The sequence below is a fragment of the Musca vetustissima genome, unplaced genomic scaffold, assembly GCF_032173495.1.
Source record: "Musca vetustissima isolate MV318-11 ecotype Yass unplaced genomic scaffold, APGP_CSIRO_Mvet_v1 utg97036, whole genome shotgun sequence".
Taxonomy (NCBI): domain Eukaryota; kingdom Metazoa; phylum Arthropoda; class Insecta; order Diptera; family Muscidae; genus Musca; species Musca vetustissima.
The window spans coordinates 45,666-60,556 of NW_026879677.1; the positions used below are offsets into that span (position 1 = coordinate 45,666).

At 35.8% G+C, this 14,891-nt stretch overlaps 1 protein-coding gene across 1 annotated transcript; it reads right to left on the minus strand.

Moving 5' to 3' along the window:
- Positions 1 to 7,344: 7,344 nt before the first annotated feature.
- LOC133324713 (beta-glucuronidase) lies at positions 7,345 to 13,168 on the minus strand. The gene is made up of 10 exons (XM_061533556.1): positions 12,799 to 13,168; positions 12,564 to 12,730; positions 12,354 to 12,499; positions 10,256 to 10,620; positions 10,021 to 10,193; positions 8,267 to 8,410; positions 8,070 to 8,154; positions 7,834 to 8,010; positions 7,627 to 7,765; positions 7,345 to 7,561 (listed from the first exon to the last, which is right to left on the minus strand). Exons 1-10 carry the CDS (start codon positions 13,108 to 13,110, stop codon positions 7,362 to 7,364), a joined length of 1,908 nt encoding a protein of 635 aa, XP_061389540.1. The 5' UTR covers positions 13,111 to 13,168; the 3' UTR covers positions 7,345 to 7,361.
- Positions 13,169 to 14,891: the final 1,723 nt, after the last annotated feature.

Sequence of the window (14,891 nt, forward strand, 5' to 3'; positions counted from 1 at the left end):
TGGACGGAATTTGACATGGCGTACTGAATTGAGTTTAGAATAATGAATGGCAAGTTTCGGGAAAATAGGGTTTCGATATAGCTATCATATATATTTTCGTCCGATTTTTTGTAAATGATGCACCAAAGTCCCTATATATCCTTCGATTTGGACAAAATTGAAAAAAATTCAATTAAGTCTTGAGCAATGTGTGTTAAATTTCGTGAAAATCTGTTCAGATTGAGATATAGCTCACATATATATTTTCGTCCGATAGTCCCTATATATCCTTCGATGTGCAGGAAATTTGGCATAGCGTACTAAATTGAGTCTAGAATGTTGTGTGGTATGTTGAAAATCGGTTCAGATTAAGATATATCCCTTATATATTGGCCCGATTCGATGTAAACTCCCAAGTTCATCCGATTAAGACCATTATTGGAAAACCATAGCGTATAATGCCCAAACTCCATTCGTTTGACCGATTGACACAAAATTTTGCCCAACGTGTGTCAAGTTTTTTTTTTTTTTTTTTTTTTGAAATCGGTTCAGATGTAGATATAGATACAAATATTCGTTCGATTGGTGCACCAAAGTGTCAAAGTTTGGAGATTAATTCTTAATTTGGTATAATACACTGAAGTTAGTACAGCTTAACGTGTGTCAAGTTTTGAAATAGGCTCAGATTAACATATATCTCTCATATACATGTATGTTCGTCCGAAGATAATAAATGGTGCCCCAACAAATTTATGTTCATCAGATTTACACAATTTGGATGAAATTTGGTACAGCTCATTTGTTCGGTCCAAGGACGAACCCTATTGAAATTGGTGAAAATCGGTTCACATACATAACATTGAGCATAGAATGGCGTTATTGTATTTTGTAGAAATTATTGCGGATTCAGACATAGCTTCCACATATATTTTCGACCAACTTCATTTTAATTAATCAATTAATCCCATTGAAATCAAATGACTAAATCTTTCCGATTGAAATTAAATTTAGCATAGGTTGTACAGTTTTAACCCTTTCAGTGTCAAAAAAAAATTTTGTCGGAATAAAAATCTAAAATTTTGTACTTAAAATCGTATGAAGGCACAGAGTTTAGAAAAAAAAGCAATTCTTATTTTAACCCTCGGACAGTTTTGTCTGTCTTTCAGCAAAAACAAAGACATCAATTGTAACGGTACATAGGACAACCGAAAATTTGCAAAAGAAGAGAGTAATTTTAAATGTCGTATATATTCGACAAAAACACTGAAAGAGTTAATGCTACCCTCCCAATATTCGGAATTTTGAGTTTTTTTTCTTAAATTTTATATTTTAGAATTATTATTTAACTAAAGGTCCCTCTATTGGTATTTTGATGGTCATAGGCGCATATTCCAACCATGGGGGTTATAATTTGACATTAGGGGTTGCAAAATACATCAATGCAAACAAAAATTCAATATTAGTCCCGTTTTGACATAACCACCATTTAAAATTCACCCATTTTAAGCATTGTGACAGGTGCGTGTTCGAAAAGAAGTGCTTGTAATTTGACATTACGTGTTCTTGGTGGGGCAAAAACCCCTTTCAAGAACATTTTCAATGCAGATCCATGTTCTGACATAAGCACCGTTTTCAAATTGTCATTTTCGGTATATTGAAGGTCCTAGTCGAATTTTCGAACTTGTAATTTTTCATGTGTGCAATTTGGTATTTCGTTTTTACAGAGGATATCAGAAAGAGATACAAGATATACTGTCTCGGACACATTTTTCATTCCAAAATGGACATCATGAGATGAGAATGTACTTTGGTACCATCAAATGTTTATATTTAGGGTAACCATATGTCTACTTTGCCAAAACCCCATTAAATGTTTACACTTTAAATTATTTGTTTATACAAAAAAGCACCGGGGTTGTTTGTTGATTTTCCTTATCAAACGGGTATTGTTGCCGGTATTCGGAGTGTGGGGCGCTTTCTGAATGGTAAAAACAAAAACATTTGCTCTATCGTTAAAGTTTCGGAGCATAAAAACAGCTGATTATGGTTGTGGAATATTTCTTACTCTCATAGAACAGTGGAACCCCCAAACATTTAATGTTAATTATTATTATTTTTTAATTATGCTATGGACAAAAAAACATTCTCATTGATTTTATCTTTCCACTGTATGTTTGTCTGTCGATGTTTCCCGGCATCTTGCAATGACCATTAAACAAGTGATAAACGGCAAAAGTTCATTTGCATGTAATTTGTTTATTTAATTACTGTTGGTGCTGATAATTTCGTATACGAAATGACGATTATGATGACGGTGCGATTGAATAGCATTTGACATTTTGTGAGAATTAACACCGTCTATCTAAAAACATTAACGATTAAATTAGTCAATATGATGCTACGGTGTACAGTGGTGGACAAAATAACACTGTGGGATGATATTGGGTTAATTTATATTTTGGTGAACTAAAAGTAGATACACGACATTATCCTAGTAAATTTGTAAATATCGCAAGTAAAATCACAGGTAATCAAGGCCTACATACAATAAATTATTTATTACTGTTACAGTTGTATTCGCTTATTTTTTGCTGTTACTCCTATTGTTAGTTTCGTTAATCATTGTAGTCCAGCTAAGTAGATGATTTGTCTGCTTTAGTCTGTCCCAGGTGGTGGGGTTTTCTGGAAACAATGTATCATTGATTGTTTTATACTGTGGTCGTTGCCCTTGCTTATTTATCTTCCCATTTTCCTCAAGGTGCTGCTATCTCGTGCCATTTCCATTTTTGTTATTATGTTGAAACCGAGGTTATTACAATGGTAGGAGGTTTCGGATACATTTCATCTGGAGATGAAGTAAGCCCCTTCTAACAAATGTTCAAAAATCACGTTAAAAGAATTTGACTTTCTCTGCCGGAATCCGAAACCGGGATCCGATTTGAAATTTAAAATCTCTTTAGAGGTAACATAACCAAATGTTACAAAGCATTATTAAAACCAGTAAGGAAAGTAGTAAAGTCGGACTGGGCCGACTATATAATACCCTTCACCACTTTGGGTATATTCTACATATGTATCCTAACAGACGACACGTTTTTATTATATATCTATATCTGAACCGATTTCAGAGAAACTTGCAAGATATTAATTTATATTACATCAATACGTTGTGTCAATCGTCCTAGCTATGGATCTTTTCACGAAGCTTTACAACATCATCCTAGACTTAATTCAGTACCCTATACCAAAATTTGTGCAAATCAAATAATATATATGGGACTTTGGTGCACCAATTACAAAAAATCGGACGAAAATATATATATATATCTAAATCTGAACCGATTTTCACGAAACTTAGCACACATCATTATAGACGCAATTCAGTAGGCTATGCCAAATTTCGTGCAAATCGAAAAATTATAGGGTCTTTGGTGCACCAATTACCTTAAATAGGATGAAAATATATATGCGAGCTATATCTAAATATGAACCGATTTTCACGAAACTGTTCACACATCATTCTAGACTTAATTCAGTATGCTATGCCAAAATTCGTGCAAATCAAAAGATTTCCAGGGACTTTAGTGTACCATTTACCTAAAATCGGGCGAAACTATATATGAGAGCTATATCTAAATCTAAACCGATTTTCACGAAACTTAGCACACATCAATCTAGACCTAATTCATTATGCTGCGCCAAATTTCGTGAAAATCGAAATATATATAGGGACTTTGGTACAACATTTACCTAAAATCGGGCGAAACTATATATGGGAGCTATATCTAAATCTGAACCGATTTTCACGAAACTTTTCACACATCATTCTACACTATGTATGGGAGCTATGTCTAAATCTGAACCGGTTTGTCTTCAATTTCAATAGGGTTCGTCCTTAGGCCAAATAAGTGACATTTGCCAAATTTCATCCAAATCGGATGATAAATGCGACCTGTACTTTGTTCACAAAAATACATGGACGGAAAGTGATTCTATGCATATTCGGACTATATATGAGAGCTATATCTAAATCGATTTTCACGAAACTTAGCACACATCAATCTAGACCTAATTCAAAGTGCCAAATGAAAATCGAAATATATATAGGGACATACAACATTTACCTAAAATCTATATATGGGAGCTAAAAGGAAACTTTTCACACATCATTCTACACTTAATTCAGTACGCTATGGCAAATTTCGTGCAAATCGAAAGAATATGTATAGAATCAGAAAGTGATTCTATACATATTCTCAAAAGGAACCGTGGGTCTATCTCGATTATTTTTGCCTGTTACAAACATATGCACAAAGACATAATACCCTGCCACAGTGTGGTAAAGGGTATAAAAAGCTCTAGCATGTACGTGATTTTTATTAATATAACAAGTAACATATTTTGCCTTATTAACATATTCTTGCGTTTTGTGCGAAATGCCTAAACGTGGACTTATTTCAACAGGCGGATCAGCTATATTAGACTTACAGTTTTACTTATATTAACACTAAACAAAGATGAATAATCTTTTTTGTATGTCCACGTGTTAGAAATGTAATGCATAATATTTGAAGGTTATAAAATTCTGGCTGTAAAAAATAGAAACGCATGTCCACGATGTATTAAATCCCTAAAGGGTCTAATTCTAGAAAATAAGATATACGTTCAGCCAGACCGAATTTTTCATACCCTCCGCTATGTAGTGAAATTATGGGGACCTTTATAGTTGGACCATGTTATGGTAAATTGGCTTCTAGTAGATTGCTTATGCTCTATCAAATATAAAAACCAAATTACAAACAATAAGGTTATTGGAAAACTAAGCTAGGAACTTCAAGAAACCTGAATAGCAGATTACATTCACTTCGGTTAAAAATGCACCTAGAAACATCAAAATACTGTAACTAGTGCGGAAACATTATTTGGGCGTTTGTCATGAACGTATACTGACAATTTTCTGCAAAGTGGGTTTTCAATCTCCATTAAACCGACGTGTTAAATTCAGCAATTTCGCAATTTCAATGGAACGAGTGGACGTAGCAGTCAAATGTGGTACCGCCGAGTTAACGTATACCTTCAACCGTTAAATAGCTGGTTCCGTGTTATTCGCCTGACATTAGCCATCTCTTGGAAGGCAATAATCGCCTGGTGCTAGGAAATTTCAATATCAACCATGAATTGTGGCATTATAAATGAATGCGTAGACGCAGAAATGAATTTCCAGAACATCATCAATCCTGCATGTTCATAACATCCTCATAGCTCTGAATTAAAACCAAACATCGAGCGTGAAAATCTTCGTCGCAGATTCTTGTACAGAACCCTGCAATCTTAAATTGGGTGTCTTAAGGAGGATATAGACAATAGGACGAACCTAATGAAATGTTTGACTTCGGTGAAGGGTGGACTTCACCCACAAATAGCTCTGAATGTATACAAAAGCATTGTTAGATCGTAAGTGGAGTATGGCAGAACAACGACAGCGCGTGCTCCTGCAGATATCAACAAAGGCGTAGAAAGGCTACAAAATGATATTTTGAGGGAGTCTTAGGTGTTGCTTTACCGACACCATCACATGTTATGTATGCGCCTGCAAGAGAAATACCTCCCATTTACAGAGCGCAGATCCTAACTGGCAAGGAAACTATTAAAATCAAACGGAACAATGGGTCTTTATACAACATTATTGAGGACAATCCTTTAGTAAAGTCCAGCTACAGCGCCATCTTCCACGAGTTTGTTGATATTTTTAAGAACATAAAACTATCATCCTAAACACCTCAAGCTTCTCAAGTCCATATTCGGACCAACTTACTTCCTTCTTCGAAACATAATACTCCCAAGGAAGTAATAACAGCGGCGTATGCGGCGGTGAGATGGCGTATTATAAAAACAATAAAATTGTTTATTTGCCACCGATGTATCTGTCGGCGAATGTTCCGCTGGATGTGGAGTTTATAGTGTGACAGAGGATGAACGTTTTCTTTTCCGTACCAATTTAAAATCCTCGTCTATGTTCGGCGAACTTTATGCCTTGCGTAAAGTGTTTGAGATAGCGGCTGAGGATAATTGCAGCAGATTTGTCATCTTTACGGACAGTGAGGCTTTAGGCTCTGGTAGGGATGATAACTTTCTGGTTGATGAATGCCACAACATCCTGGAATAAGCAAGTGTTGGAAGTTGCCATGTGGTCTGGTTTCCAGGCAATGTGGGCATCAATATTAATGAGGAAGTGGATCGGTTAGCAAGGCATGGTATGCACGTTGATGCACCGATTAATTTTGAACTCACGCCAAAAGATGCGGAAAGAAATATTGTACATAGACTCTGCTGAATGGAAAGAACATTACGTGCGAATATAAAAGGAAGATTCTTCTTCTAAGGCTGTATTGGTAAAACCATGGTATCTAGGAATAAGTCTAACTCCTAAGGTCCTAAATAGGCTTAATGTTGGTGTGACATATGACAAGGACTCTTGAACCGCATAGGCGCTGCAGATACATACCTATGCGATGCATGTGAACAGCTTGAGAGCGTACAACATATAATTTTTCAATGTGAATAACATATTTATTTATTTTATTTATTTCTTTCAAAAATTGCAATTTGAAGCCTCAAAGGCCGATTTTAAATAAATTGCAAACCATACTACTCCATGTAATAATTAAATCTTAATGACTATATCTTATAAAGGTATGATAATCCGAACATATAATAGTATGAAGTTTTTTAAGTGACTACACGTACATATTCAATATGAAGCAAGTAATAACGTAATATACAAGATCGAATTTGAAATTTGTGTGTGTATTAATATAACAAAAAATTATCCGACTCCTTTTTTCTCAACACCATAATCTGACAACCCTCTTCCAATCCAATGATATTTCCCTCTACACGAACCCGGAATGTCAAATGATAGCACTTCTAGCGAAAATATGAATGAATTCTAAAAACTTGCCCAAAAGTCTGGTCACCTCACCTTTAATCAAATCTCACATTAGATTACCAAAGAAATAAAATCTCAGTCCAGTTCAATATATAAAAAATAGTTTATTTTTGCTATTATCATTCACTATTTTCTATATGTACATAAAAGACACATATAACCGTTTTCTTTATATAATAAAATATAAATATGTTTTTCTTTTGTTTTGTTTATAAATATACTTACATACAACTATAAAAAATTCAATAACTTAGATAAATACAAACGTACATATATATAAATACATTTTCTTTTAGAAAATTAAGAACAATGAAGGCATACGAAAAAAATGCAATGTGTGGAAAGTTTAGAACAAAACATCAGCATGATCATCATCATATTGATTTAGAGAGCGACTGTTGGTGGTTGTTGGCTCCCAAATTAAAGGTGGCGATTATAAATCTGTATCGTCATGTTTGGCACTGCGTGCCGCGCCAACATCAGCAATATACGTGAAAAGATCTTCGGGGAAATTACATTGATCGACTTCACGACCCAAGGCAAAGTAACGTTTACGTAACAAATGGGCAACAGCTTTGGGTTGGCGATTGCGGGTGAAGACACCTTTCTTGTTGCCACCAACACGAGTTACGGCTGGAAAAGTATGAGAAAAATTATCATACTTCTTATAAAATTAGCATAAAGGTATTGAAACTTACTTTGTGCCGTTTTAAAATCGGCAAAATTCCATACAAATTCTCCAATAAACCAGGGTTGTTTCCTCAGTGTATCGAATGCTTTAAAGTGTCGTGAAAACAATTCCGTTTGATATTCCTCTGACCAGACATAGGCAGGAAGCTGTAATTATTTAAAAAAAATGTCATTAAACCTCTGAATATTTTATGGAATTATTTATTTCTGTTTACCAAATGTAATCCTTCCACAGTATCGGCACCATATTCCGACATTATAACCGGTTTATTGTGCTTTTTATACCAATTTGTAGCCTCGTCGATTACTCGTTTGGTAATCATATCCAAGCGTCCAGGGTTACTGTACCAACCATTGTAGCGATTAAAACTAATTACATCTAAGAATTTGGCCTAAAAGTAAACAGTTTGTTTTCATAACTCATTCGGTATTACAAATGTTTTCTTCTTACAGCTTTATCATCATTTGAAGACACGGCAATGGCAGCAGTAACAGGTCTCGTGGGATCCAGTTCTCTGGTATAGTTGGCTACATATCTGAAAAAAAGAAGAAAAATATATTAGACTCATTGACGCGTATCTGTGTTTTTTCGACTCCAATTGGTATAGAATACATTTCTGACCCTGTGATCTCATTTGTAATACTTACTGGAAATATGATCCTGCATTTAATTGATTTGTTCGGGGCTCATTGGCAATGGACCACATAACTACACTAGGATGATTGCGATCTCTGTGTATAAGTTGTTCCATAGATGATTTGTGCTTGTCGAGCAGTTCCTGTTTGAAGTTTCTGAAATTAGACAAAAACAAATGTTGAAATATTTGGAAAATATAAATTTTATTAAGTCAAATCGAGTAAAAATTAAAACAGTAATTAATTAAAACAACTGACGGACCAAATGGTGGACCTATACAGAAATAAGTATTTCTATTCGACAAAAGCCGCTTTACATAAGATTTGTTATATAAAAGCACAACTGAATGCTACCGGACCCGCCCACAGTTTGTGGAAGCCCAATAACAATTATAGGGCAGCCACGAATCAAATAAGCAGTCACAGGTTTTAGGTGGGAGAATATAAAAGGAAATTACGGAGAGCCTATTATCTCAAGTTCGACGAAGCCAGAATAGCGACCTAGCTCCTTCCTAAAATGACCTCCCTAACGTTGAGTTAAACGTTTAACATGCCCTCAGACAAATAATCCTGTGGAGCCCTTTAAACCCCCCATTCTTCTAAAAACAAAAACAACAACGAATGACTGATGTTGGTGTGGCTGCCTTAGTACTCTCATAGTACGTTTACATTTAACCGGATTTCGTTAACCCAGTGGGTTTCAATTGTCAATTCCTTTGCATATATGTCAAATAAATCCTCATAAAGTAGGAGTTTAAGTCTCGAAATCTGAAAGATCAGATTCAGTTATAAACGCAATTCCCCTAATAACGTCACCGGACCTTTCTTTAGATATTCCAAACCCCATTGCCCTCGATGACATCAACGCGAGCCTGGAGAGACAAACAGACTTTCTCCTCGATTTCATTGAGCAACCCGGCTCCTTCCCCCTACGTCAGGAAAGTATCCCAATCCATCTCTGGGATGACTCACCCTTGACAGACGAGGAAGATGCTATCGATACCACTCAGCTTAACACCTCGGAGGTCTAAATGATTTCTCTAAATAGCAACAGACAGTGGATTTTTTTTTAGACGAAACGGCTATAATATGGCATTCCGGGATTTTGGGGGCTGAAAATTATGAATATAGATTCATATTTTTACATAACTCCCACTCCGGTATTTTGAATGTTTCCTACCGAAGGGACTGTAGTGAATAGTATTATAGGTACATGTTTTAACATAGTTGCAATATATAGTACCGTCCTATTTTCGCTATTTAAAGGGTTTTTAGCCACATTTCCATCCAATTTTCGATATAGGTCCATAGCCTCAATATACAGATCCCAAAATATATTCTATTATTCGAAGGCCACAGTTTTTACCCTAAATGGTCGTAATTTGGCATTCCGGATTCCTGGCGAGTGATTTTTTTAATGGAAGAAAAGCTTCTGAGTACCTTTAAAATCCTCATAGATCACCATTTATTTATTATAGACCTGTTAGCGAACAACACACGATGCATATACAATTGTTTATGTCATGTATATAGTTTATCTATATAAAACCTTCCTAGAGAAGATATATAATAAGAGTATTTTTATAGAAGAAGGACTTAAATGTATAAGAACTCTAAGTAATGTAGAAGAAGGCTTGTCTATGCTGCTTCACATGAGAACTGTTATATAAAACAATATGAAGCAGAATGGCGTCTATGTCATTCAAGAGCAAGAGTTTATGATATAATTCCTTATTATATGCATCCCGCCAAAACAAAATACTTACTCAGTATCAACACTCGGGCATTCATCAATAATCATTATGCCATTTTCATCGGCAAATTGCATAGACTCCTCCGAATATGGATAATGTGAGGTACGATAGGCATTGGCACCAATCCATTTCAACAGATTAAAATCTCTTGTCATCAGGGCTAAATCCAAACCCTTACCACGGATCTAAAAGAAAATCAAATTAATTAATATAAAACAATTTATAAAGAATTTCCACATTCACTTACATCTGAATCTTCATGACGACCAAAACCACGGAAATATACCGGCCTGCCGTTAATCATAAACGATGTATTATTCCAACTCAAGGTACGTATGCCAACCTTTTGACGATAAACATCCAGCAATTCATTATTGTTACCATGTAAGAACACCTCCAATTGATAAAGATAGCCGGGTTCCGGATGCATCAGGTATGGCCACCAGGGCATTACTTTTTGTACTTCTAGAACACCTTTCAAATCGGCATTAGATGTTTCATTGGCCACAATGACACCTTCTTTGTTGCGCAGCTGAACACGCACGTACAAGTTGCTAATAGCTTCATTGGCCGCCGTGCCATTGGCCTTAACTTTGTAGTAGACGAAACCGACTGTAAGGAGAGGAGGAAAGGTATAAAATATTAGGTATTATAAGACATACATGCCATGATATACATATTTAAAAAAATTATCAGGACGAAGTTTATAATACTCTAGAGTAAAACTCAAATCTCAACCCATTTAGTCCTATTTATATATTGAAGTGTGGTAAGAGATCATTTAGCTATAGAATACCTGTACGAGTTATTTGGTCTACCGTAGAATCGAATGAGGTATCTAGCTATAGAAGACCTGAGAATGGAATATGGAATACCTGTAGGTCTGTATAAAATATTTTTGATGTATCTACCTAAAGAATATCTGAAGGATGTCGAGGCCTTCTGTTAATAATAGGTCTTTAAGAAGTTTTGTTTCTCCAGGATTTATTAGGGAAGTCTGAAGTCTAATGACTTTTATGGAAAACCTGATGAAGATCTTTATTTCATAGTAGACCTGAAGGAAAAGCTGAGCTGAAAGGATTCTTTATGGACGAGCTGAAGGGTGACTTAATACACCAGTAGAATGGAGTCTTTATAACCGACCTGAAGGCAGTATTTACAGGCGATATAAAGGGAGACTTTACAGACGAGGTGAAGGCAGTCATTATATACGAGCTAATGGGAGTCTTTAATATATCTTCACAAAAATGTCTTTATAAACGATCTTAAGGAATGGAGTCTTTATAGATGAGGTGAAGGGAGTCTTTATAGACGAACTGAAGGGAGTCCTTATAGACGAGCTGAAGGAAGTCTTTATAAACGAGCTGAAGGGAGTCTTTATAGACGACCTGAAGGGAGTCTTTTTAGACGACCTGAAGGGAGTCTTTGTAGACGAGCTGAAGGGCGTCTTTATAGACGACCTGAAGCGAGTCTTTATAGACGAGCTGAAGGGAGTCTTTATAGACGAGCTGAAGGGAGTCTTTATAGACGAGCTGAAGGGAGTCTTTATAGACGAGCTGAAGGGAGTCTTTATAGACGAGCTGAAGGGAGTCTTTATAGACGAGCTGAAGGGAGTCTTTATAGACGAGCTGAAGGGAGTCTTTATATACGAGCTGAAGGGAGTCTTTATAGACGAGCTGAAGGGAGTCTTTATAGACGAGCTGAAGGGAGTCTTTATAGACGAGCTGAAGGGAGTCTTTATAGACGAGCTGAAGGGAGTCTTTATAGACGAGCTGAAGGGAGTCTTTATAGACGAGCTGAAGGGAGTCTTTATAGACGAGCTGAAGGGAGTCTTTATAGACGAGCTGAAGGGAGTCTTTATAGACGAGCTGAAGGGAGTCTTTATAGACGAGCTGAAGGGAGTCTTTATAGACGAGCTGAAGGGAGTATTTATAGACTTTGTATATTCTCTGAAGAGAATAATTATAGACGTGCTGAGGGTGCTTTTATAAACGAGCTGAAGAGAGTCTTTATAAATAAGCTCAAGGGAGTATTTATAGAAAAAATGAAGGGAATCTTTATAGATGAGCTGAGTATAGTCTTTATAGGCGAGCTAAAGGAAACCTTTAGGAGAAGAGCAACCCCTTTGGACATGCTGAAGGGAATTTGGTATGTTTAAATGAGGAGGTCGTCTGTGTATAGAAGATTTGAAGGAGGTCTTCTATGTATAGAAGGTTCTAAATAAAGAAGACCAGGAGGACATTATTTGGGTAGAGAAAACCTAAAAGACCTGGAAGACTGGAAGGGAATATTATTTTTATAACAAATTTGATCGGTGATTTACTAACTTGTGTTAATCGCATTACCATTATTGTCCTTTGCCAAATCGGTGGTAATTTCCATTTCCTCAATATAGGTTAGGGGTGTTGTATATAAATGCACAGAGCGGTGGATACCAGCATAATTAAAGAAATCAAATGTATAAGTTTGTACTATGGCAACACCATCATCCCTAGAAAAATAAAAATAAGACATATTAGAAGATTTCTAATTAATTCAAAAAACAAAAAACTTACCTTGACACTTCGGTAATTTTACCCTGAGGTACTGTGGTTTGTATAAGGGCATTATCACACATCACCGTTATCCGATTCTCTTCACCATATTTGACTAAATTCGTAATTTCCGCCTCAAATGGTAGATGGCCCATTTCATGTCGCACAGCCATTTCACCGTTAACATACTAACGAATAGTAAAAGAAAATTAAATTAGATTTCGAAATATATTTCCTAATTAGAAATAGTACTCACCACAAATGCCTCATAGTGGACACTGCCAAAACGCAACCACACCCTTTGCTTATCGGCCCATGACCGTGGCACAAAAAATTTCCTATCATACCACACTGTTCCAACATGATCTCTAAGATCATTTTGCGTTGTAATGTCATTATAACTGGCCGGTACAGGCATTGGTATCGTATCCCGTACCCGACTTAAATCGTCCGTAAACCATTTATCACGAACACCTTGTGTTGGATTGGTGGGATCTGATTTTACAAAATTCCACAGTCCATCAAGCGAGCGTACCTCGCGTGTTTCCGATTCTCTGGGATATAACATACCGACAGTTGGTGAAATTTCTTTATTCAATATTACCAGTGCTATGGCATAGTGAATACAAAAACCAATAACGCCCATGGCAATTAGTGATAAGGCTGAAAAAGAATAAAAAAAATTAAAAATTGTATTCAAAAATTATTGGAAACATAAACAAATTGAATATTGATGCAGAACTTTTCGGAGACTATCCGAAGCTCATGTTAAAGAACAAATTTATAAACGAACTAAAGTTAATGGGCATCTTGGCAGAAGAGGGTTGTTGCGAATCTTTATTTGGGAACCTGAAGGACTTTTTTTATTAAAAGATTTTAAAAACGAGCCGAATGGAATCTTTGGAATATTTATAGACGAGCTGAAGGGAGTCTTTATAGACGAGCTGAAGGTAGTCTTTATAAACGGGCTGAAGTGAGTCTTTATAGACCACGAAAACAGTCTTTATAAACGAGTTGAGAGAAGTCTTTCTTAGACGGGCTGAAGGAAGTTTTTATATACGAGATAAAGGTAGTCTTTATATACGAGCTGAAGGGAGTCGTTGTGGACTAGCTGAGAAGAGTATTTTTCTATAGATGAAGGCAGTCTCTATAACGAGCTGAAGGGAGTCATTATAGACGAGCGAAAGGGTGTCTTTTTTAAAGACAAGCTGAAGGTAGTCTTTCATAGACGACCATAGAGGAGTATTTTTATAGATAAGTTGTAGTATTTCATAGCTGAAAGAAGGCTTTCAAAGATTAACTAAAAAAAGTATTTCAAAGACCAAATGATAGAAGGGAGTCTTTGATATGAGAGCTGAAGGAAGTTTTAAAGCCAGAGGAAGTCTACACTCCGGAACGACCCGGGCGACGCCCGTGCAAGGATTGTCAACCCAGCGGAGTATTAATGGACGAATTTCTGGAAGAACTGAAGGAGTCTTTATATGAAGGGAGTATATATAGACGAAATGAAGGCAGTTTTTTTATGAAGGAAGGCTTTATGGACGAGGCGAAGGAAGACAAACTGAAGGAAGTACTTATGAAAAGGTCGAATGACAGTTATTATTAAAGAAATGAAGACAGATAATCCTTATAGATGAACTGAAGGCAGTGATTATTTATAAACAAGGTGAAGGCAGAGAAGGCATCGCAAGACATTGGGAAGTGACGACTGCCACAATTGCTATCATTAATAACGAAAGATAGGGAATCTTTATAAAAAAAATTGACATGAAGTCTTCACAGGCGAGTTGAAGACATTATTTATAGATGACCCGAATACAGGGAGTTTCAATAGAGGAGCATACGACATGCTGTCTTGATATAGCGAAAGGAGATCTTCAATTTAATGTGGTTTTATAATTGGTATATACCTTATTCAAATTGAACAACATTTATATTCTTCTCAATCCGATTGGAAATATTTCTATAGAATATTATTATTTATTCTAATCTAATACCCCATTTTTATTATGGCGTAATATATAAAAATAAAATAGCTGAATTTTGTTGGTATGCGATTTCATTCGTCATGTTGAGGTTTGTCGACGTACATAACAATTGATGACAGGTTCTTGAAAAAAAAAATCCGAAAAGATAGCAAACTAGATAATCTTGGTTTGTATTACACATCACCCCGCTGGACATTGTGATGATGATCAGTTGAATCCGAAGTATTTTTAAATAGCAACAAAATAATTTTTAAATAATTACCAGTAGCTTTATGATTCAGATTGCCTTTATTTTTCTATATTTATTAAATTCTATATACATAGATTTGAAAATTAGTTCATTTGTTGTTTACCATTCACA